This window comes from Lissotriton helveticus, chromosome 8 (assembly GCF_964261635.1).
Source record: "Lissotriton helveticus chromosome 8, aLisHel1.1, whole genome shotgun sequence".
Classification (NCBI taxonomy): domain Eukaryota; kingdom Metazoa; phylum Chordata; class Amphibia; order Caudata; family Salamandridae; genus Lissotriton; species Lissotriton helveticus.
The window spans coordinates 1,120,423,631-1,120,447,761 of NC_136069.1; the positions used below are offsets into that span (position 1 = coordinate 1,120,423,631).

A 24,131-nucleotide genomic window follows, 5' to 3' on the forward strand; every position below is an offset into this window, starting at 1 on the left:
GGTGGACATCGTCTGCATTCTGCTGACCACAGCAGTAACATCCTACAGTTCTTCAATTGATAGGCCCAACAGTACAGCTGGAAATCTGGCAGCCCCCCCCGCTTTGCTGGAGTTTACATCTAAGTTTTTTCCAGGATAGCCGAATTGCTTTTCTTGCCCAGATAAAAGAAGATATCTTACCATGGATTTTAGGAATGTCAGATTTTCCAAATTCTGAGGGGATGTTATTAAAAAGATAAGTGAGTTCTGGCAGGACGGACATCTTAATCAGATTAACTCGCCCATAGAGAGACAATGGAATACTTTGCCATCTTTTTAGTAGGACATCAACCTCCTTTGAAACTCTATCTAGATTGATTTTAGGGATTTGGGCAGGATCCTGAGTTATTATAACTCCTAAGTATCTAAGTTCTTTGGCAAAGTTCCCCTCCCGATCCTTGATGTTCCAGGCCATAATCTCGGTTTTCTCATTATTTATTTTATAGCCTGATAGAGTTCCAAACATTTGGGCTTCAGCTACAAGTTCTGGAAGTGTAAAGTTAACATTAGATGATAAAAGGTTCAGGTCATCCGCGTACAGTGCTACCTTTCGTACAAACCCATTTATTTCAAAAGGGACAATGTTCTGGTTTAATCTTATACTCTGAACTAGTGGTTCTATGTATAAATTAAATATAACGGGGGATAGAGGGCAACCTTGCCTGGTACCTCGTCCTATCTTAACTACAGGGGGGAGATTACCATTAACCAGGATTTGGGCCCGGGGGGACTTGTATATGTTTGTAAACACCTCCCTGAATCTGTCAGCAAAACCAAAAATCTTCAGGACCCTATCCAAAAAATGCCAGTTCACCCGGTCAAAGGCCTTGGCCGCATCGACGGTGATGATTGAGAGAGGGCGATCCTGTGATGAAGCCAGGTCGATTGACCCAATTAGAGTATGTACCAAGTCCGACATCTGTCGGCCTGGCAGGAAACCCTTTTGATCCGTGTGGATTAGTGACCCTGCAATTTTACTAAGCCGCCTGTTCAAGATCCCGGCGAATACTTTATAGTCGACGTTTAGTAAAGAGATTGAGCGGTAAGACTGACAAAGCGTTGGATTCTTCCCTGGCTTTAAAAGCAAGGCAATAACTGCATCACTCCAAGAGTCAGGCAGGGGAGACGTACCATCTAAGATGCCATTGTACAATTTCATCCAGACCGGGACTATTTCCTCCCTCAAAATTGTATAAACCTCAATCGGGATAGCATCGGGCACGCTGCTTTTCCTTTCTTTGCAGCATCTAAAATCGTTAGAATCTCAGATCCCGTTATTTCTGATGTGAGGCTTTTCTGGCTATCCTCGGCTAATGTGGGGAGATGTTTCTCTTTAAGCCACCCATCAATATATTCTTCTGCCACCTGGAGATCTTCTTGGTAGAGTTCCTGGAAGAATTGTACAAAGGCTTGTTCTATACTGCTCTTGTCCTCTACCACTTGAGAGCCAACTTTAATCTTGGTAATATAGTTATTAGATCTATCAACCCTGCTCTTCATTGCGAGGAGTTTACCACAATTCTCCCCCTGCTCAAAGTCACTAATTTTACTTGCCTCCCATTTTTGGCACATAATCTCATTAGACCTGATTCTAATTTTCTGTTGCAGCTCTTCCACTCTCATAATTAAATTTGTATTATCTACCCCAGAAGGACCGCTCGTCTTTAACTCTGACTCCGCCCCCGCTATCTGGGCTTCTAAGTCAGCTAGTTCTTTCCTCTCGGCCCTAACCCAACCCACAACCGCTCCATTTAGTATCCCTCTCAACCAGGCCTTAAAGGAATTCGAGACCACATGCACACTGGCTGAGCCCAGATTCTCCTGGAAAAAGCTAGCAGTTTCTAACTTTAGGAAGCCAAGGGTTAAAGATTGCAGAAGAAATCTTCTGTTTAAAGTCCACCTCCTCAAGGATGATTCTGGGGGAAGTTCTAGTTTCAAGAGTATGGCTCCATGATCAGATAAATGTATGGGCAGGTATTCTATTGCACATATTTTATCAAGATCGGGATGCTCCATAAACATATAATCTATTCTTGAAAAATGAGCATTCTTCTTGCTGTAAAAGAAATATTCCCTTCTCTCACCCATTTTTTTCGCCATACATCAAAACGATGAAGATTCTTCAGCATAGCAAGGAGATACGTTTTCACATGCTGGACTGCTATCTGAGTTCTGGGGGAGGACCTATCTAATTTATTATTTAACAGAACATTAAAATCTCCACCCAAGATCAGAGCTGAATCAAAGTCTGCTAATGCAAAACAGAGGTTATTCAAGGGAGTAGTATCATCCTCATTAGGTCCATAATAACTAACTAGAGTGTATTTTGTCTCCAGACACTTGATTTCCACTATAACCCAACGCCCTCCGTCATCAACTTGAGACCTAATTACCTCTACCCCAGAGTTTATTTTGATTATCACTGCAACCCCTTTCGAAGAGTATTGCTGGTCTGTTCCTATAATCTTATCCACCCATCTCAATTTTCCAAATAGTGCCTTACATTCTGACTGTAAAAGGTGAGTCTCCTGTACCATTATGATACTAGCTGAGCTATTTTTTAGGTATTGAAGAATCAAGTGCTGTCTTCCTTTCACCCTCAGTCCGTTTACATTCCAGCTTAGTAAGTCAAGATGTTGCTTACCTTCCCCCGTAGGGCTGTCCTCCATCATTGTCTTGTCTCCACCCACCACTATAACTGCTTAAGCTACTCGAGTCTATTATGTCACATAAGATTGTTATTACACTTTTTTTCTTTTTCTCCCAATGCTCCCCACCAGCAAACGTGAAAACCATTACCCCCCCCCCCCCACCAACCCCACAACCCCCCGCCCCCCCCCCCCCCTGAATACCTATTGGCAATATAATATTGCCTATTTGGGTCGGGATGTTCCTTCTGGAGCAGATAGGGGAACATGGCGGCCAGCTAGTAAGCAGGTCGTGGATCGGCTCCCCCCCGGTCTCATGAGGATTCTTTTGCTGTGAACTGTCTGCGCTTGTATCCCCGGGAATATGTCCCTAAGAAACTGCTGAGGAGCCTCTTTTCCGCAGGGCGGTTACCTTCTGTTTCCCCGAGCCTTGCACCATCGTGGGATCCTGCCCGCTCGCTCCGTTGTGCTCGGGGAGCCTTTCGGGTGGGCTGGAGGTTCAAAGGAGCATTTTCCGCTTTGCCGCCTCCCACCGTTTCTTCACGGGGGGGGGACTGCGGCTGGTTCCCCCCCCTTGGTTTCGATTGCCTTCTGCCTCTCTGCAGCGACCGATCAGGCAGTTCGGGCAGTGTTCCCTGGAGTTGTGGAGGGCGGGGGGGGGGGCGTCTCAACCGCTGAATACGCCACGGCTGTGGAGTTGTGTGAATAGCAGGGGAGTTAGCAGTTTGGAAAAGGAGTGAGGCCGTCGAGGCGAGGAGGGGGCTGCAGCACTGGACTTGGCTGCTGTTCGCTGCTCCACTGTCTCTGTCTGCCACATCAACATTAACATTAATGTTTTTACTTTGTTCAGCCAAGCACACTGTAGGAGCTAGAGAGAAAAAAAAATAGTAAATAAATAAAAGGGGGGTGTAATTGCACCGAATACTTTTTTGCCCTGAGCCTCCCTGAATATCCCTGAGTGTTTGCTGACTTACACTCTCCGTTTTCTAGGACAGCAGGGGCACTTGCTGTACATCGAAGTGCCTGGCTTCAGTGTGACTGGCAGACTAGTCATAGTTGTAGTCCTAGTCCCTGCTAATCTTCAATATCGAGCCAAAGCTGGGGGGCTCTTATTATTTACAGGGGTACCTTAATGAGGATAGAGATATTCTGGGAGCAGAACATTTAGTCCAGTATCAGTGTAATGTTACACACCCTGTAACACTAACCAAAGGAACTGAGATTAAAGAGACAAGGTATGAAAGCGCCCTCTGCCCTATGGAGTTAGTGGCACAGCCATCAGGCCAGCCTGAAAATAGAGGAGGCCTGCCCAATTCAAATAAATCAGAGGTGCCTCTTGGTAAAAGATACAAACTGAGATCACGCACCCTTCTAAGTGGGGGGCCTCCTCCTGAACAGCACAATCATCCCGGTCAGGCGTTAGCTACTCCAGCAGTAACAGCAGTAAGTCTTAGGCAAAAGAAGGCGGGTAACAAAGTAGGGAAATCCACTCCTGTTAAGAGTAGGAAGAAAAAAAAACAGCAGTTAACGTGACTCCTTCTCTTCGGTCATATTTTATGACTAATACCCAGGCTGCCGGGAGCCTTGCCACTCAGGTAGTAACAGATTCAGTGATGGCCTCAGCGCCAGTCGAGAATCAGGATTTACTGGCTTCAATTCCTGTTTCCAATGGATATGCTCCGTTAAGCGAGACCCCTATGAAATCTTTGGCTTCTGAGACAGAAGGTGGCAGTCAGATTGAAGTAGATGAGCCAGGTGATTCATCCCTGACCTCAGTAGCACTAAGTCAGGATTCGCTACATGGGATGCTAAGACAGTTATCTATTGAGATTGGAGTACGTTTTTCTACTTCTGAATCACACCAAAAGAAGATACAAGACATTTGCACCAGCCTAGAGGAAAATTTAACTGCATTGACGCATAGGATGGAGACACTTGAGAGCAAAGTAGAGGATCTGGGCCTAGAGGTTTAAGATAACTCCAGTGAGGTGCGGAGACTGAAGGAGAAAGAGCGGGATTTAACAGAGAGATTGGAGAGGTTAGAAAATATTTCGAGGAGGATTAATATCAGGATCCTAGATCTAAAAGAAGGCCGAGAGGGGGGACAATTTAAAGGCCTAGGTCCTTGATCTTTTAGTTAAAGCCTTTCCTCAAATCGCATCAGCCAGCATCTGGGAGTCTTAAAATTCAGAGAATCCATAGGGATCCTTTTAAGCTGAATCCTGCCCGGAAAAAGCCCAGGAAAGTACTAATCTATATCCAATCCTATTTGCTAAAGGAGCAACTATTGGGGGCTACCCTTAAACTTATATCCATCCAGGTTCAGGACGCCACCTTTAGGATTCGGTCTGATATTTCCCGGGTCACAGACGATAGAAGGTGGGAACTGGGCAAGAGAATGGATGCTTTGAGGGATTTGGGAGCCCAAGTACAGCTGCGGTTCCCTGCTTTTTTAAAAGTTGTATGGGCTAACAAAATGTGCAATTTCAGATCCCCAGAGCAAGTGGATAGCTTTCTGGCACAGACAAATCCTAGTTAATTTAATTTATGTTTAAAGGGGGTCTCTCCCGTCACAAGACACTAGTTTAAATATGTTTTTTTGGTTTTTTTTTTTTCACTAGCCACTCTTACGAAAATTCTGGATTTGCTTTGTATGCAGAAAAGATTTTTTAGTGTGCAAAGTTGTGAATATTTGGGAGGCATGTTCAGAGTATAGTGTTAACACATATATTTGGCTTGCCTAATAGTACCATGGTTCAAAGTATACAACTAAAATGTTATCCTGCTTCTTGATACATCATGGCAGGCCCATGTCTTCCAGTGAAGAGGCATCACTAATGTCAAAATTATGTAGGGAAGAGAATCTCATAAGTGAAAAAGGAAATGGACCACAGGCCTTATCAAAAGTCAACGAAATGAAAACTATTCTTAGTAATTTTGGTACAATATGCTCATGAGTTCCATTTCCCAATAAATTCACTCTGAGAGAATCCTCCTTTACTGCTTCACAAACATTGGATATGGAATATCTTTCTGAGACAGACCCTCAATAGTGGTTACATTCAACATTTTTGGTTAGGCAGAGGTATCCCTCCCACCTGACAGGTCTTCCAAATCCCCAAAAGCACTCAGCTTTACTTAGAATGCAGCTTGGCTGCAATCCCAATTTTTCTGGATTTAAATGGTATATTGGTGTAAGGAATAATAATGGAATATGTAAATGTTTAAAAAAATTAAATGTTCTATCTGCCATGTTCTTATTGATTGTCCTTATTTATTTTCTCGTAGAAAGTTTTTAAAGCTAGTTATTTTAAAATATCAGATGTGATTACAGCCCGAGGCAATTACTTTTCTAGAGATTGTGTTTTTTGATGTTACCATCGGTATTGAAAATGTTTTAATGTTTATTAAAATCAAGGGTTGCCTTTTAATGATATTATGTTAGGATGATGGTTTATGTGATTGTTATATGTCTTTAATTATGTTGATATTTATGTTTTATGGACATGTCTTAAACTTAATTCTACTACTACTATTGAGAAATCTTACACCTGAGAGGTCGTAACTGCTCAATTATTGTATTGTTTTTTCAATTGTGCCTGTGTTTTTTGTGTCGCTGCATGTCGGATTCAGCAGTCTGAGCGACAGTGTAATTTCTGTTTTGATGTAGTGTGTTTTTCTCTCCTTTGAAGTGTTGGAACTAGTACCAGTATTTGCTTACATGGTTCTCACTAAGTCTGTCATGAACCTTCTGGCTTATATTGTAAACAGTCTACATGGTATTTCCTCTGTTTGATTTCTGTATGAGTGATTGTGACACTACTGGGAAGTGTGTTGGTAGTAATAGTTGACTGCAAATGAGATCAGTCTTGGCTTCTGGTCACACAAGGCTTCCTCGTGTGATCGGACGACAGCAGGTTGTCATGGAAGCAACTGCAGCCTCAGCAATGTAGACATTACAAATGCTTTTAATGGTTTCATTTCCATTTTACCTGACATTGATAATTTCCAAAGACTTTGGGTATTAGTATTAAAAATGTGCAAGATATGGAGCTTTTAGATTTCTCTTGTTTATCATTGTGTGAAGTTGCTTCCAGTTCAACTGTGCACTCTGGTATCCAGCTTCCGAACAGAATAAATCAACTAGTAGCAACTAACCCACGCCTTCCGTTTACCCTAAAATCTGCAAAAGAGTTCAAATTCAAAAAGCGTTTTTACATGTTTTTCCTTTTTTTGTGTGCAGTATTTCGCTTGAGGCTCTGACACAAGTTTAGAATTTACTTTAACATAAAATGGTTTGTATCGAAGTTTCATTTCTGTAATGCATCTTCCTTTGAAAAAAGGATAAGGTAATCCCCACAGCTCATTATGATCCATTCATCACTGGATTGGTGCTCTGCGTCAGCCCACATCCTACTGAACAAAATAAAGATGTGTGAGAATTTTATGATCGTGCCTAACATAAAAAAAAAACTGCGAGCATGTCATATTTCCCACTAACATAAATTTAAGGATATGGGTGGACCACCTTTTCAGAAAAGGTGAACAGGCATGTTTGTAGGTAGCTTGTGTATTTCAATGTCTTTGCTGCTATTAAGTATTGCGCTGTAGCGCTTGGATGCCGTTGGACATAAGGTTGCGGAACAAATACTATTTATATAAAATACCTACTCCTTTACAAAAAAGAAGAATGGCTTGACAGTTTACAAAAGGCTTCTTCTGGTTATTACCTGACCTTATCATGAAAGGTGAAATTCTAATAGAGTGGATGCTTTCAGACTGTTCAGAAATATATTGACTTTCAGAGTTTTTCTTGACTGCTGTAAGGTATTGTACAAAAAGGGTCAATTTATGTTTGTGATAATTTCGTTCTGCTTCAACAAATCAGTGTTATATCACATTTCTGCACAGCTCAGTACCTGTTTCATGGCAGTGGTTGTCGGCCCCAGGTTTGTATGAACCGCCTATGCCACAGAATAGAATTTCAGTAGTTCCATTTTTCATAGGCCCAAAACGGGAGACGGAGCTCCAGTAGATTATTATATAAGAGGACTGCATAAAGTCAGCCATTCAACACAAATATCTGATAGGTGAAAATTGTATTTTAGCATCATGTAGAGGATGAGGGAGAGGATGTAGCCTTACAGCTAGATCGGTCGACCTCGAAGCTGGGGAACGGGATTCGAGTCTCAGCAACGACGCTCAACATCCATTGATTCTGGGCAAATCACTTAATCTCCCCGTGCCTAACAAAAATGAACGTGTACTTCTCTAACGAAACTGGTGCTCATGTAAAGTGCTCTGATATCCGATTTGGGCCTAGTTCGCGCTATATAAAACTCTTTAAAAAAAAAAAAAAAAATGATTAGATAGTTTGCTATGCTAGATATTTGAATGTACAGTTTATCCTTTTCTGCTGCCAGTGTATTTGTAGTGACGTGAAATGAAAACACAGTATTTGTTGCATCGCAGCACAGATTTGTAAAACCAAGTTGCTCAGTTCCAACAGTCCCTAATCAACAGCTTTGTACAAGAATTTACCTAAGATCTTGGTTAGTCTGACTTCTGTGTTTTTTTTTCTTACAGCTGTGGGTGAAAATAGTGAATGGAGACCTTCAAGATCCAACCCGGACTGACCTCTTTGAGTACATAGTGGATTTCCTCACTTTTTGCACAGACCATGATTTGGTGTGGAAGTATTCTGAATGGGTTTTACAGAAAAGTGAGCAGGTTTGTGGCGGAAGGACGAATGACTATTTTTCTGATGCAAATTTAGATCATTCTGCTATATTCTGAACACATTCACAACTACTGACATTACTATTTTGCAAGATGGCTACACAAAACCTGTGAATTTATTAATAAAACAGTTGCATGCATAGCCTTTCAACCGGATACCTCCCTCAATTTTCCCACTCTAAATGACCTTTGCAGGTCTGATGATGCCCATGGGTACAGGACCTATCAGCACTGTTGCTCAATCAATCAATCAGAGCATTTATATAGCGCACTACTCACCCGGAGGGTCTCAAGGCGCTTGGGGAGGGGGGGTCCACTACTGCTCGAACAGCCAGTTCTTGAGCTGCTTCCTGAAGGCGAGGTGGTCTTGGGTCAGACGGAGGTGGGTCGGGAGGGAGTTCCAGGTCTTGGCGGCCAGGTAGGAGAAGGACCTTCCTCCTGTGGTGGCTCTTCGGATGCGGGGGACGGCGGCGAGGGCGTGGTTGGTCGATCGGAGCTGGCGTGTGGGAGTGTACAAGTTGAGGCGCGGCTGTTGAGGTATCTTGGGCCTTGGTTGTGTAGGGCTTTGTGTGCGTGGGTGAGGAGACGGAAGGTGATTCTTTTGTTGACCGGGAGCCAGTGCAGGTCTCTCAGGTGTCCGGAGATGTGGCTGTGCCGGGGGATGTCGAGGATGAGTCTTGCTGAGGCGTTCTGGATCCGCTGGAGTCTCCTCTGGAGTTTGGCGGTGGTTCCGGCATAGAGGGAGTCGCCGTAGTCCAGTCGGCTGGTGACGAGGGCCTGGGTGACCGTCTTCCTGGTCTCGGTGGGGATCCACCGGAAGATCTTACGTAGCATGCGCAGGATGTTGAAGCACGACGAGGAGACGGCGTTGACTTGTCTGGTCATGGAGAGGGAGGAGTCCAGGATGAAGCCCAGGTTGCGTGCGTGGTCTGTGGGTTTGGGTGCGCTGCCCAGGGCGGTGGGCCACCAGGAGTCGTCCCAGGCGGAGGGTGATGAGCCCAGGATGAGGACTTTCGTCTTGTCTGAGTTTAGTTTCAGGCGGCTGTTCATCATCCACTCGGCTACGTCTGTCATCCCTTCGTGTAGGTTGGCTCTGGCGGTGGCGGGGTCGTTGGTGAGAAGAGGATCAGCTGGGTGTCGTCGGTGTAAGATATGATGTTGAGGTTGTGTTGGCGTGCGATGGCCGCGAGGGGGCTCATGTAGACGTTGAAGAGGGTGGGGCTGAGCGAGGAGCCTTGAGGGACGCCGCAGATGACTTTGGTGGCTTCTGATCTGAACGGGGGAGGCGGACTCTCTGTGTCCTTCCGGCGAGGAAGGAGATGATCCATTCTAGTGCCTTTCCTTGGATTCCCACGTTGCTGAGGCGTTGCACTAGGGTGCGGTGGCAGACGGTGTCGAATGCCGCGGAGAGGTCCAGGAGGATGAGAGCCGCAGTTTCCCCGTTGTCGAGCAGGGCTCGGATGTCATCGGTGGCTGCGATGAGGCCGGTCTCGGTGCTGTGGTTGGCCCGGAAGCCGGACTGCGAGAGGTCGACGGATCCGTTCGTCTCGAGGAAGGCGGCCAGCTGCTTGTTGACGGTCTTCTCGATGACTTTGGCCGGGAACGGGAGGAGCTAGATGGGTCGGTAGTTTTTGAGTCCGGGGGGTCCGCTGATGGTTTCTTCAGTAGAGCGCTGAGTTCGGCGTGCTTCCAGCTCTCTGGGAAGGTAGCGGTGTCGAAGGAGGTGTTGATGATGTCCCGCAGGTGGGGTGCGATGACAGCGTCGACCTTGTTGAAGACGTGGTGAGGGCAGGGGTCGGTTGGGGATCCGGAGTGGATGGAGTTCATCGTGCGGATGGTGTCTTCGGGGGTGGTCGGGGTCCAGGCGCGGAGGATGGTGGTGGGGGTCGTTGATGTGGTCGTAGGGTGCGTCGGTTGTGTGCTGAAGCTGTTGTGTATGTCTGCGATCTTGTTGTGGAAGTAGGAGGCGAGGCAGAGGTCTTGTGATGGGGTGATGTCGTTGTTTCCGGCGTTGGGATTGGAGAGCTCTTTGACGATGTTGAAGAGTTCCTTGCTGTTGTGTACGTTGTTGTCCAGCCGCTCCTTGAATGCGGTTTTCTTGGTGGTATGGATCAGTTGGTGTTTTCGGGTTGCGAGCTTGAGGGTGGTCATGTTGTCTGGTGTAGGGTCTCTGCGCCAGGCTCGCTAGAGGGCACGGCAGTTCTTCTTGGAGCTCTTGAGTTCGTCGTTGAACCAAGGTGCTTTCTTACTGCCGGGTCTGCTGGGCGGGGTCCTCAATGGGGCGAGGTCGTCTGCGCAGTTGCTGATCCATTTCGCGAGGTTGTTGGCGGCCTGGCTGGGGTTCGCAGAGCTGGCGGGGGGGTCTTGGCTCAGGGCTGCGGCTAGCTGATCGGCTGTGATCTTGCTCCAGTTTCTGCGTGCGCCCTGTTGCTGGTGGATCGTGTTCTTTTTGAAGCTGAAGTGGACGCAGCTGTGGTCCGTCCAGTGGAGTCCAGTGGCGTGGCTGAAGGCGATGTGCTAGCTGGATGAGAAGATGGGGTCGAGTGTGTGTCCGGCGTAGTGGGTGGGGGAGGTCACCAGCTGCTTGAGACCGAGGTTGTCAAGGTTGTCCAGCAGGGTGGCGGTGTTGCGGTCGTTGTTGTTTTCCAGGTGAAAGTTGAGGTCCCCGAGGAGGATGTAGTCAGCGGAGGTGAGAGCTTGCGGGCTGATGAAGTCAGCGAAGTCTTCGCTGAATTGTGTGCGTGGTCCCGGGGGTCTGTAGATGAGGGTGCCTCTGAGGGTGGTCTTGGGGTCGGTGTGGATCTGGAAGTGCAGGTGTTCGGCGGCAGTGAGGGTGTCGTCGGAGTTGGTCGTGAGGCGGATGGTGTTCTTGTGGACGATGGCGATGCCTCCTCCAGTCTGGTTGACGCGGTCCCTTCGGGTGATCTTGTATCCGTCCGGGATGGCGATGGCGATGGCGATGTCGGGCGCTGAGGAGGCGTTCATCCAGGTTTCCGTGAGGAAGGCGACGTCTGGGGCTGTGGTGTCGATCAGGTTCCAGAGTTGGACGGCGTGTCTGTGGACGGAGCGAGTGTTGAGCAGGATGCACTTCAGGTGGTTGCTGCTGGTGCTTGGTTTGGCTGGTGCAGTGCAGGTCCGGATGCAGGAGAACTTGCAGGAGTGGCAGCTGAAGGGGCCGTGAGTGCGTCGCGCGGTGGCTCGGTAGCATCCGGGGATCCGGCCGGCGTTGAGTGCGATGAGTTCGGATGCGTCGTAGGTCCGGCGGTCTGGGTGGGCTCTGCGGGGGCCAGGGGGTCTGGCGCTGGGCGCGGTCCAGGCGCGGACGGGCGCAGACGGGCTTACCTTTTGCGCGCCTTCGGCGCGCCCGCTGCGCGTCAACGCTGCGCGTACGCCCGGTCGCCATATATGGCGAAGTGGGAGGGAGGGAGGAGCTGGGAGGGTACAGAAGAAAAAGGGGGCGTGGCCGCGAGCACGGCGGCGGGGAGCGGGCGGGGGGCACAGGGGCACAAGGTGGAACAAAACAACACGGATGTTACAAAGTACAAGAGCAGAAGCCCAAGGGGAGAAAACAACAGTAAATACAGGGGTGGAAAACTAAGTGTTAGCACGAGGGGAGAAGAGAAACAGTCAATGCAGTCAATGCGATCCCGCTAGGGCAGCGGGGGGCGGGGTCGTGGCGGCAGGCTCAGCGAGGCTGAGTGCAGCAGCGGGATGGAGGGGCACACGCTGCAGCTGGTGGCCGTGCGGTGCGGGGGTGTCCTGGGAGCAGGTCACTATAACCTGCATGTTTCTAAGTAAACCTGTTTAGATATATTATCTCAGCTGGGGTCAGTGGAACAGGAAAGTTGCTGAGAAGAGACCTAAATGGCACTATCTTAAGCTGACTACATTTCTCCAAATCTTGTTTGATGGCTTTTTGGGCTGAAGAATCATTAGAGCTGGTCAGACCATGAGTTTATTATGCACATGTCTTGCAGCATTCACATGATTACAGGAAGCATTCACTGATACAGTAGTAGAAATAGTTATCTTGGCTTACCATCCCAACAGTACAGGCTAGCTATTTCCATTCTCTCTTTGATTCCATCTTCAGTTTGGTACTTCTGTCCTTTGTAAGATGGTTTCCCAAGTTGTCATCCCTGTCTCTTCTTACTCTGCACATGCTACTCTGTGTGGGAGTAGACATGAGCATTACAGTATAAAGCCTGCAGATGCATAGCCCCCCCCCCACCAATCTTTTCCATTTCCAGAGTATGCATGCTTTTTAAGGGTTTTTTGTGGCCTAAAACATTTGCTCCTTTTGGTTGGCTTTTTTGCTCACCTTCCTAAGCTCCCTTTGGTGCCCCAGAAAGGTCTCTGTCTCCTGCAAAACGTTGTGTGCTTGCTGTGACCCTCCTCACAGCTGCTATCTATGCTCCGTCTCACTGCATGCCCTTTGCACTTGCAGCTGTTGCAACTCACCTTTATGCAGAACTTTATTCAACTAGAAGTCTACTGTCTCAAAAAAGGTGGATTAGAAGTTTTTGACATGTTGCCGGTCATCTGTATTTAATGATATGCTGACACTTAACTGGGCGAGCACTGTTAGTCGTAAGGTGCCAGTTTCAGCCACACTTTTTGCCTTCCAGAGAGGCCAGACGAGCCAAAAATCAGAAATACTTTTGATGTGCTAAATAGCCCTAATATCTGGGTATTCTCTTTGGTATGGTTCATGCTCCTGTGGTCCAGCCTTAAGGTGTCTGAACTGTGTTAGCTTCCTACTGGTGCCTGACAGCCTAAACCTAGATCACCCACATCCTAGCTGGTGGTGTCGAAGAGATCAAAATTATCCTCTGTCCTTCCAGTTTCAGAGATTCACTTTTTATGTATTATTTATTGAAGTTATCATAACAATACAATGCATATTTTGTATCAAAACAACTGATAGTGATAGTGCAGAGAAAAACACTGTCTACAATATATTACTTGACACAGATCGTATTTTGCCTTTGCTATAGAGTAAACATGCCAGAGAAATATTTGAGAAAACTGCCAACCTAGAGTTTGAGGAAAGGGGGAGGCCACCAGCTCCCTATCACATTCATACGATCCCACACCTAATACATTGTATGGTACTATGTGCTGACCTCTGAAAACAGATAGATCCAATCACTATTTTTCCGAGTGGTGGTGCACTTTATCTCATCCTGCCTAGTTGTAGTCATTAGACGTGTGTAGTGGAGTCCAAAAATCTTTGGGTCTATTGGCCTGAGGAATCATCAAATAATAGGCCACCAATTGCTCACTGCAGAACATTAGGTTAGCTAACCATGTTTTGCTCTTGGAAGGAAGACTCCTACTCCCACACCATGCCAATCTTCCTAAAGCCAGCAGTAATGAGATGGAAGTAAAGCATCTGGAAAATGGTGTTGTGGTACAACTGTTTAAACAGCCAGGTTTTCAAGGCCTTTCTGAAAAAGGGATAGTCAGATGCATATCTTAAAATGGAGGGTAGAGAGTTTCACAGCTTGGGTGAGGTTTATGTATCTATGACTATCATATAGGAGAGTTGCTCCCATACCTGTTAGTAGAAGGACTATCCCATACATGGTGGAGAAAACCGGCTTCTGACACTTATGGCCAGACTATGAGTTTGGCGGTGTGGGAGTTACCACCCCGCTCCCACACCACCAAACAGGGCCGCCGTCCGCCAACCAGATTACGAGTATTCTCGTGGTGAGGCGAGCGGCGTGGCGGTGCAGTTTATTGGCTCATATGTGAGTCTTAAACTGCACCGCGAGGGATCGCCAGTACATTTTCCTGCACTGCATGGACTCTGCATTCCATGCTGTGCAGGAATGGGTTGCATGCCACAGGGGGGCACAATATTTGCCCCCCTGCATGCACCCACCGTCCACAGGGTCAAGAGAAGGCCCCCATTCTTTCCTCACCACCAGCAGTTTAATGGAGTAAGAACCTCCAGGAGACCTCTGGCAGCGATGAAAGTCATAATGTGTGGTGGTTCCACAAGGCACTACCAAGCATTTACAGCCATCGGACCGTGGCACCACTGGCAGGTGTGGTGGTCCGACCGCCCAAGTTGTAATCCAGTGGTCGGACCGCCAGTGCAGTGGTGGTCGGATCACCTCTGCTGCGCCACGGTGAGACCGCCAAACTCATAATTAGGCCCTTGGTCTCTTTTTCATTTGGATTCTTCCACTAAGCTGTGGCTCTTCACTTCTAGAGGAGTACTGTAAGATTGATGTACAATTTTAAAATGTGTTAGTCTTAGCCGAGCATTTAGAGCTAGCATCCCTGCTTGAGCACCGAAGTAGAACAATTCGTTATCTGAAATTGTGCAGTGGAGGATATTTTCTTAGTAAAATATGGCCTTGGGTATCCTAATGGGAGCATCTGATTACATACCGTTATAAAGATTGGTGGCAATGTGCTTGTTAGCGGAGATAATGTGTTTACCACTGAAAGTGCCTTGTATGCTACCAGTTCCTGGGAGAGGCAGTGTTATGCTGACTTGCAGAGTGCCCGAAGGTGCAGCTAGAGTAGATTATCCAAGATTGAGTAATTACTCCAGTTTACTTTGTGTGAATGCTCAGGGAAGTTCTCATCGGAAAATATGTAATCAGTTTTCAATTATTCTATTCCCCCAACAATGCAGCTTGCGGCTACTGCCACCTCCCTAGGTAGTTGTTGAAAAAGGGGGCTGATTGAATAACTGTTTAGCAGCATAAAGAACAGGGTGTGATATCCTTTTTCCATGTTTGTCCCAAGCAGTTTGTGTACATGAAGTTGTATCAAGGAAAGCATAGCTACAGAGTAGGGTTTGGTTTTTTATGGGTAGTGGGTCTGCTATATCTTTTGGAATTACCATTTGGGCCATAAATGGAGGTTGCGGCCAGTAACCTGAGTGCAGTTATAATACACTAGAAAGTCTTGCACAGCCGGGTCGCCTTGTTCGTAAGGTAGTATGAATTCCCATTTTAGCTGGAAATGTTTACCTGGCCAAACAAGAGTGATCATATTTTATCACAGGCACCTAATAAATGCTGGTTCAAGGGAATTGGGGAAGTTGGAAAACAACAATTTCCACAGAATGACAATTTTCATTGGGGTTTATCCTCCTGCTAGGGAGAGAAAACCTGTTCCATTTCTTGATCTTTTCAGTGATATTTGACATTGTCAACCCATTGTTTTCTGATCAGACCATAGCCCTAACCCCACACCTAAGTACTTGACTGAAATCTAGCAACCGGGTAGGGGAAAGTCCTGTGTTCAGATAAGTATTAATAGTCAATGGTAATATCATAGACTTGTTCCAATTGATAGTTAACCTGTAAGCCTTTTAAATAATGTGAATTCCCTGATAACTGGGCTTAGTTTCGTGGATGGGCTGCTTCAATATAGTGTGATGTCTTCAGCTTCTACAGAGATTACTAAGTTGCTATAGGTAAAGTTTAGTCCAGAAATCACTTGATGCTGTCTGATCGCGCAAGCTAGAGTTTCAAATGCCGTAGCGAATACCATTTGACAGCCGAGGGTAGCCCAAGTGGGTGACCCTTTTTATGGGAATGGAGAGAAAGCAGTTAAGATAAATTCTGATTGTGGGCCGAGTGTAAAGCAGTTTAATCTAGCTCGGCGAAACTCGTGAGCAATCCTGTCACCATCCTCGATGATACTACACAGAGAAATTCCCACGCAAGGAAATGAAAAGCCTTAGTGGCATCTTAAAAGACCGCCGCGACTTCCAAGTTTAGCTATTTCAACTGACTTCAAGCTATCCTGGCTGAAGATGGCTCAACTGTTGTTTTTGCATTTGTCACCCCGAGTGGGATGGGTATGCTCAGACGTGAGTCCCATGCTCTCCACACCACTGGAGTCAAGCTATCCTGGCTAAAGACGGCTGATAGCCAGAAACCGGTCCTAGGATGCTTGATTCCGGTCCAGGAAAGACATGGCTTGGCAGTTCGGGCTGGGCTGTTCCCATGAGGCACAGGGTCAAGGCTGATTTGCATATGGCCATGTCTGGACTGGGGTGGTGTGGAGTCCAAAAAAACGATGGATTTAGGCCCCGATCTCTGTACTGGGGTGAATGTATGACATTGTTCTGCTTTCTGTCAATCAACTGTTGTTTTTGCATTAGAGCAAATAGACAGCACAGGTTATCAGATGTTAATTCTCCCAGAAGGAGCACTGCTTGATCGTCCAAGATCAGTTCCTGTAATAGTTGACGTAGTCTGTTGGTCAATACTTTTGTCAGGAACTTAGTGTCAGTTTTAATGAAAGAGGACTATGAGGTCCACTTTTCTGGGGCTTTGCCAGTTTTTAAAAGTGTGTGAAGCATCTCTCTGAGCGAAGGGGGGAGGGTGCGGGGGGGAGGAAGGAAGCCGAAGTCAAGTGTCTCCTCCTATAGCTGCAATAATCCAGGGGCTATTAATTAAGAGTAAGCTTTATAGATGTCAAAACCAAGTCTGTCACTACCTGGAGCTTTGAATATTTTCAGGCTGGATATTACAGTTTTGATTTCTCCTAGTGTTATGGGTTGTGCAAGAAACTGTTTATAAGCACAACACAGCCAAGCTAAGGCAATACTATGAAACAGTTTCTTTTTTTTTTTTTGTTCAAAAACCTTTATGCGAGCAAGCAAAGTAAAATACAAGAATGGGCCTACAACCTCACGGGCTGGCCGCTAATAGTAAGGCAGAATGAAAGAAGCAGAAAATCACTTCCGAGGTCAGGCGAAAATCAGTCACCAAGCATTACTCCAAGCATAGTACAGAGCATCTTAAATTTCTGTTTTATACATGAAAACAACGAACACTAAAAAAGGCGAATGCACAGCAATCAAGGTCAGCCCAAAGAGCGGAGGGGACGGTACAAAGTCAGGGGGGGGGGAGCAGCGGGGAGAACCGGAAAATCACAGAGCAGTATGAAAAGGGGTCGGGAACGCCAGCCTAGGGAGATAGGGTAACATCAGTAGTGCCAACCACGGGAGGGGTACAGATATCCCCACGATATTCATTCCACTGGCCCCAAATCCTCGTCCACGCCCTGGGTCTGCCCCTGGCCACATATACGGTCTTCTCACGAAACATGGACCAGTCCATGTTATCCTCCCATTTCGAGACCTCAGGGGGTCTTGACGCGCCCCAGAGTTGCGCAATGTCCCGTTTCGCAATCATGTATCCCAAGGTAGCCCACCTGGTCTGGGCCACAGAGTAGTCGGTGGGTTCCCACACATTCAACAGACAGCGTCGTGGCTCCGGCCGCAAGGCAACACCCGTCACAGCAGTCATCACCGCAAGCACATCAGTCCAGTAGGCCGCAACCACCGGGCACTCCCAAAGAATATGTAAAAAAGTAGCACTCGACCCACAACCACGCTTACATAACCCATCCGGGGAAAAGCCCATTGTCACCAGACGCGGACCAGTGACATATACCCGATGAAGGATTTTAAGTTGAACCAAACGGAGACGGGCAGGGATGGCTACCTCTTTCGGAGAGGAGAGCGCCGATTGCCAGTCCTCGTCGTCCAATTCCAACCCATCGCCGACCCAAACCTCCCGCAGTCGGACCAATAAGTCCGCTCGAGTATTGATTAGTTTCTTATAGATCAGGGAAATGGTGCTATCAGGCAGGTGGCCATCAAGGACACGATCCTCGAGGGGGGAAGACTCGGGCAGGGTCTCATCAGGAGTCAGGACCGAGGCGAGGGCGTGTCGGACCTGTAGATAGCGAAAAAATTCTCTACCATTCAAACTGTATTCCGCCTGAAGGGCCTGGAATGACTTCACACTACCTGTCGAACAGACATCACCCACCTTACATATCCCAATCATATCCCAGCGGTCAAAGCCCTTAGTAGACCAGAGACACCCCAGACGTTCAGAGGCATAAAGCGGCGTCGCCAGTGTCATTCGATCCTCCCATCCCAAACTCACATTCGCGGCTCGCCACACGGTGACTGCAATCCTGGACGGGCCCACAAGATGGCGCCCGGCCGATCTAGAATAAAGCGCTCTATTAAAGTCCCCACCCGGCAGCTGGAGTCTATCCATCTCAAAGGCAGGATTACGATCCGGTGAAAACATCACGTGATTAATGGCAGACAACTGGGAAGCCCAATAATATCTCTTGATGTCGGGGAGCGCCATGCCCCCGTCATACCAAGGGATGGTGAGTTTTGCGAGGGCAATACGTGGACGCCCGTCCCATATCAACTGTATTTGAAGACTCTCAATCTCCTGGAAATAAGTCTTGGGGATGTCGTCATAAGAATTCTGGAGTGCATAAAGGAACCGCGGCAAGGACATCATTTTAAACAGAGCCGCCCTGCCCAGAGGGGACAAAGGGAGCTTGCGCCAACGGGCCACGTCCAGTCGCAATCTAAGCAACGGAGGGAGGAGATTCCGCTCAAATCGGAGTGAGGAGTCCAACGTAATGAAGATCCCTAAATACTGGAAGCCAGACTGGACCACCTGAATAGGAAGTCTGCTCGGCAATGGGGGCAAAACACCCGAAAGCACATATACGCAGGACTTGGCCCAATTAATAACGAGGCCTGAGTTGGCACCGAAGGAAGTAAGAACATCAAATAAAACTGTCAGAGATTTACACGGAGAGGTGAGGTATAAGAGAATGTCATCCGCGTAAAGGGAGACGCGGTCCTCAAAGTCCGGCGACCAACGGATCCCTTTAAGCGAGGGCTCCCATCGAAGCCATGCAGCCAACGGTTCCAAGGCAAGTGCAAAAAGCAACGGAGACAAGGGGCAACCTTGACGGGTTCCCCTGCCAAGACCGAACGGGGCCGAAACTCTACCGTTCACCACCACTTGTGCTAAAGGTTCAGTATACAATAACTTCACCCAACCGATAAACTCAGGCCCGAAACCGAATTTCTCAAGAGCCGCCCAAAGATAAGGCCATTCCACAGTGTCAAAAGCCATCGAGGCATCTAACGATGCCAAAATGGCCGGCTCCGTCAAAAGCCCCGCCCTCGCAATCGCACCGTGGAGACGACGTAGGTTGAGAGCCGTGTTGCGATGCGGGATAAATCCGGATTGATCCGGATGGACCAAGTCAGTAATGACCGTCAAGAGACGGGTCGCAAGGAGCTTAGCCAATACCTTGGGCTCAACATTCAGCAGGGATATGGGTCTATAAGATGAACAAAGGTCCCGCGGTTTACCCTCCTTGGGGATGACAACTATAGTGGCCAGACGCTGATCATAAGGGAGAATACCCCGTTCCCGGGACTCCAGAAACATGGCACGAAGATAGGGCGCCACTCTGTCGGGACGTAGCTTGTACAGTTCAATTGGCAACCCGTTCAGGCCCAACGCTTTGCCCGAACGGAGTGAACGGACGGCCGTAGCTATCTCATCAATAGTAAAGGGGGACTCCAACGCTACACGATCCAAATCGGAAACACAGGGCAGAGCTATATCGCGCAACAGAAGGCTAGAGTCAGCCACATCCCTCACAGACACAGGGGTATAAACCACACGAAAATATTCAGCGAAACATTCAACAATTCCAATCGGGTCCGTCACACTCGCACCACACGATGACTGAATCACGGGCACCACACGATTAGCTCTCTCCTTCTTATCCAACCATGCCAGTAACTTACCCGCTTTGTCCCCCACATCATACAAACGACCCTGTTGCTCTCGAAACATCAGTTTAGCAGCATCCGTGACCATAGACTTATAGGCAAATTGTTTCAGACCCAGGGCGTGGAGTTTCGCAGATGTGACACCCGATTCCAAAGCAGCATCCAGAGCAGAAATTTCTCCCTCCAGGTCCACCACCTCCCGATTCCTCGCCTTCTTAGCTTCAACAATAAGGGAGAGGGCCTGCCCACGAATCACCGTCTTAAAGGCCTCCCACAGGGATACCGCAGAGGAGACCGACCCCTCGTTATCCAAAAAATATGCGTCTAAGGACTTAATCAAAAGGCTGCGGGTCTCGGGGGAGGTAAGGTACCATGGGTTGATGGGAGCCACCCGGCCCACCGCCTCCACTCCAATCTCAAAACGGAGCCAGAGCGGAGAGTGGTCAGAAATGCCCCTGGGGAGGTGTACAATCTCACGCACCGCTGGCGACTGAGCCGCAGGCATCAGGAAATAATCCAGTCTAGACAGACTCCCATGGGCCCCAGAGTGGAAAGTGTATTGAAGTTGAGTAGGATGCATAAGCCTCCAGCAATCCACCAAACCAAATGTGTCCAAAAACCCACCCAACCACTGATGGGCCACAGGAGTATCCCTAGGGGGGTGACGATCGTATAGACCAGAGAAAACAGAATTAAAATCACCAGCCATAAAGAGAGTACTATCAGGGAGGTCCAACAACACACGGCCCAAATCGGAAAAGGTAGAAGTCTGTAGGCCGGGGGGCACGTAAACAGTAAATAAGGAGAGGGCACGACCCTCATAGCGACCTACAAGGACAGCATATCGCCCCCGATCATCCAGAATCACATCATCAATAGCCAGGGGGAGGGAAGCCCGGACAAGGATGCCCACACCCCTAGAACCCGAGGTAAACCCTGAATGTGCAGCGAGGCGATAGCCCCACCTATTCATCGCATGACAAACATTGCCCACCAAATGAGTCTCCTGCAGGAAAACAATATCTGGAGATAAACGTCGTATACATTTCAACACCACACTCCGCTTGATACGATCCCCCAGACCGTTAACGTTCCACGAAACAAATCTCAACCCGCTACCCCCCTTCCCACCCAGCAACGCCAACACCCCCCACCAATGAGCATGACACAATAAACATCATCAAATACAGGATAGAGTCGCCTTGAGAACAGAACACACAAACAACGAACTTCCCAACCGCCCACCCCCCAACAAACAAGAAAACACCCCCCACCCTGCACCCCTGCAAAAAGCTAGAAAGCCACCCAACCTGCAGTGTGCCTGTCGCCCAAGAACCCCTATTCTACACAAAGACCCCGGAGGAGGAAAGGCTTCGTCCCACCCGCCACCCCGAGCGAGACCAACAACGAGGAGAAACACACATAACAAATCACTTAGACAGTAGAGGAACGTAGGCATATAATCCTGGAAAGAGTTACGCAAAACAAGGTCCCAGGCTCAGACGAATCGTTTAGCTCTCGACACCACCCTCAGCACCGCCCGGGTGGGCAGCGGACTCAGTCTCAGGAGATCGAACAGGCAGAGAGTCCAGCCAGTCATTCACAGCATCCGGCCGATCAAAGAAAAAAGTTCGGTCATTGTACTCAACCCGCAGCCTGGTCGGAAAAAGCATAGCGTAGCGCAGCCCCATGTCCCTAAGACGCTTCTTGGCACCACGAAATCCCATCCGCTGCTTCTGGACCTGTTGGGAAAAGTCCGGATAAAAGTTCACTGTGGCATTCTCAAAGGCCACCGGGCCCTTCACACGTGATGCTTGCAGGATAGCGTCCCGATCCCTATAGTGGAAAAGTTTTGCAACAATAGGCCTCGGCGGGGCACCCGGCTTACCCTGGCCCCCCGGAACACGATGTGCACGCTCCACTACGAAAAATTTACTCAGTCCAGATGGAGAGAGGTGGTTTTGGATCAGGTCCTCAACTAGGAGATCAACCGAGTGGGATTCTGGATTCTCCGGAACACCAACTACGTGAACATTACAGCGACGTGCCCTGTTCTCAAAGTCTTCCAAGCGCCGGGTCATGAAATCGTTCACCCTACGGAGATTGCCAATCTCCGTCTGTATCTCCGAGACGTCTTCCGTGAGGCTGGATGATTTGAGGTCCAATGATTTCACCTTCTCATTGGTTTTTGAGAGATCGGCTCGAATTAAGTTCACATCAATGGCCACGGTGTCAATTTTGTGGGCCAGGGTTTCGTATTGTTGGCCTATCGTCTCCCTCATGCCAGAAATGGCGCCCATGATGTCCTGCAGGGAAGGCTCCGTTGACGTGTCCACGATGTGGTCAGACGCGCTGGGACCGGGCAGGGCAGCTCCGGGGGACCCCTTCGAGTGGGTATAACGGTCCATGACGTTAGATTGGACCGGACCCCCGCGCAGAGGCGTCTTCGTCTTCCGTGTCTCCCGGTCCCCTCTGCCCGCCATCTCACAAGGAGATTCACCAGGTCCAACGGACCGGTCACCAGAAAGTGAGGCCTCGGGACCAAGGGGCCGCAACAAGGGTGTCACCGGGGTAGAGCCAGCCAAGTAGGAGAATAGGCCAGGCAAAGGTCAGACCGCCGTCTCGTGCCCCGGACCCAGCCCCGGCCAGACTCTCTCGCTGTTGTCTCGGTCTGAGGCAGAATCGAAACCGAAACTTAAGAGGGGGACCCTCAAGTCCAATCCCCCTACCGTTGTTGTTCAACTCCAAGACGGCCACTGAGCCTCACCCAGTCCCGGGCGCACCGCAAGGGCGGAGCTCAAAAGTTCGAAGCACCGTAACTCCGGCACCCGGTGTCAAAGTAAAATTCCAAAAGGTCCAGGTAGATCAGCCCAACGTCCTCTACACAAATCCTCGTAAAAAATCAGGATTAGTTCAGGATATTACGCCGGGAGTGGCGGGGGTCCGGGGAGCGCTGTGCTCACGCGGCCATCTCGGATGCCCGCCAAGCTCCTCCCCTATGAAACAGTTTCAAGTGTGTGGGCAGTGAGGGGGATTCACGCAAAGTATATTAATTGGTAGAGTAAGTAATACACCTGTAAAGTAAGTGCTTAGGCTCGTGTACCTGTTCTCCCCTTTCTCCCTTTATTTGCACAAAGGTGTTTGTGGACCAGGGAAGGGAGTACCAGTGCTGTAAGAGTTCTGTCTGTCCTCTCTCCTTCTCTGTCGACCCTTGCATATTTTCCCAGATGTTTTAACTTCTGGTCTGCCAACTCCCTAAATTCCGTTGGCTTAGTTTTCATATCTTCTAAGGTTTGAGTTTTTCCCTTTTTTATATTGTTAGTTCCTAAGGAGCGTATCGAACACTCAGAACCAGCACGCCCACCAGCCCAAAGGCCACACATCAGCAGCCCAGTCTCCAGTTGCAGGAAGAATCCTTGATAGGTCACTGAAGGCTGCCAAATACGCCCGACTCCAGTCTTGCGTCACCTGTGCCAAGTCCCTCCAGGGCGCACAGGTCCCCCAGTCCTGTAGGAGCAGCCATGATGCTGTTGGATTATTAAAACTTTATAAAACTAATGAAACCTTTAAAAAATAAAGGGTGTGTATTAGATCAGTATTTGGGTAATACGTTTAATACCCGAGTTTTATATAAATATATATAGCCGCTCACACACCCATACAACCACTCACACACCCCTTCACTCACCCACACAACCACTTGCATACACATTTACACATCCATACAATCACTCACACTCACTCACTAACACGCCCACTCACTCACCTATATGATCACTTACACACACAGTCATTCACCAAGAGTCATTCACACAGCAACTGTCTCGCATACAGCCACTCACACAGCCCACCCACCCATCTATACATCCACTCACACAGCCCACCCACACAGCCCACCCACATAGCCCACCCACATAGCCCACCCACATAGCCCACCCACATAGCAACCCACACAGCAACCCACACAGCCACCCACACAGCCACCCACACAGCCACCCACACAGCCACCCACACAGCCACCCACAGAGCCACCCACACAGCCACCCACACAGCCACCCACACAGCCACCCACACAGCCACCCACACAGCCA

At 48.5% G+C, this 24,131-nt stretch overlaps 1 protein-coding gene across 1 annotated transcript in view; it reads left to right on the forward strand.

Annotated features, from left to right (window-relative positions):
- TGFBRAP1 (transforming growth factor beta receptor associated protein 1) overlaps positions 1 to 24,131 on the forward strand; it is a 200,145-nt gene that overhangs the window by 71,243 nt on the left and 104,771 nt on the right. The window contains exon 7 of the mRNA XM_078657996.1: positions 8,274 to 8,417. Coding sequence (XP_078514122.1) covers positions 8,274 to 8,417 — 144 coding nt within the window. The remainder of the gene's footprint in view (positions 1 to 8,273; positions 8,418 to 24,131) is intronic.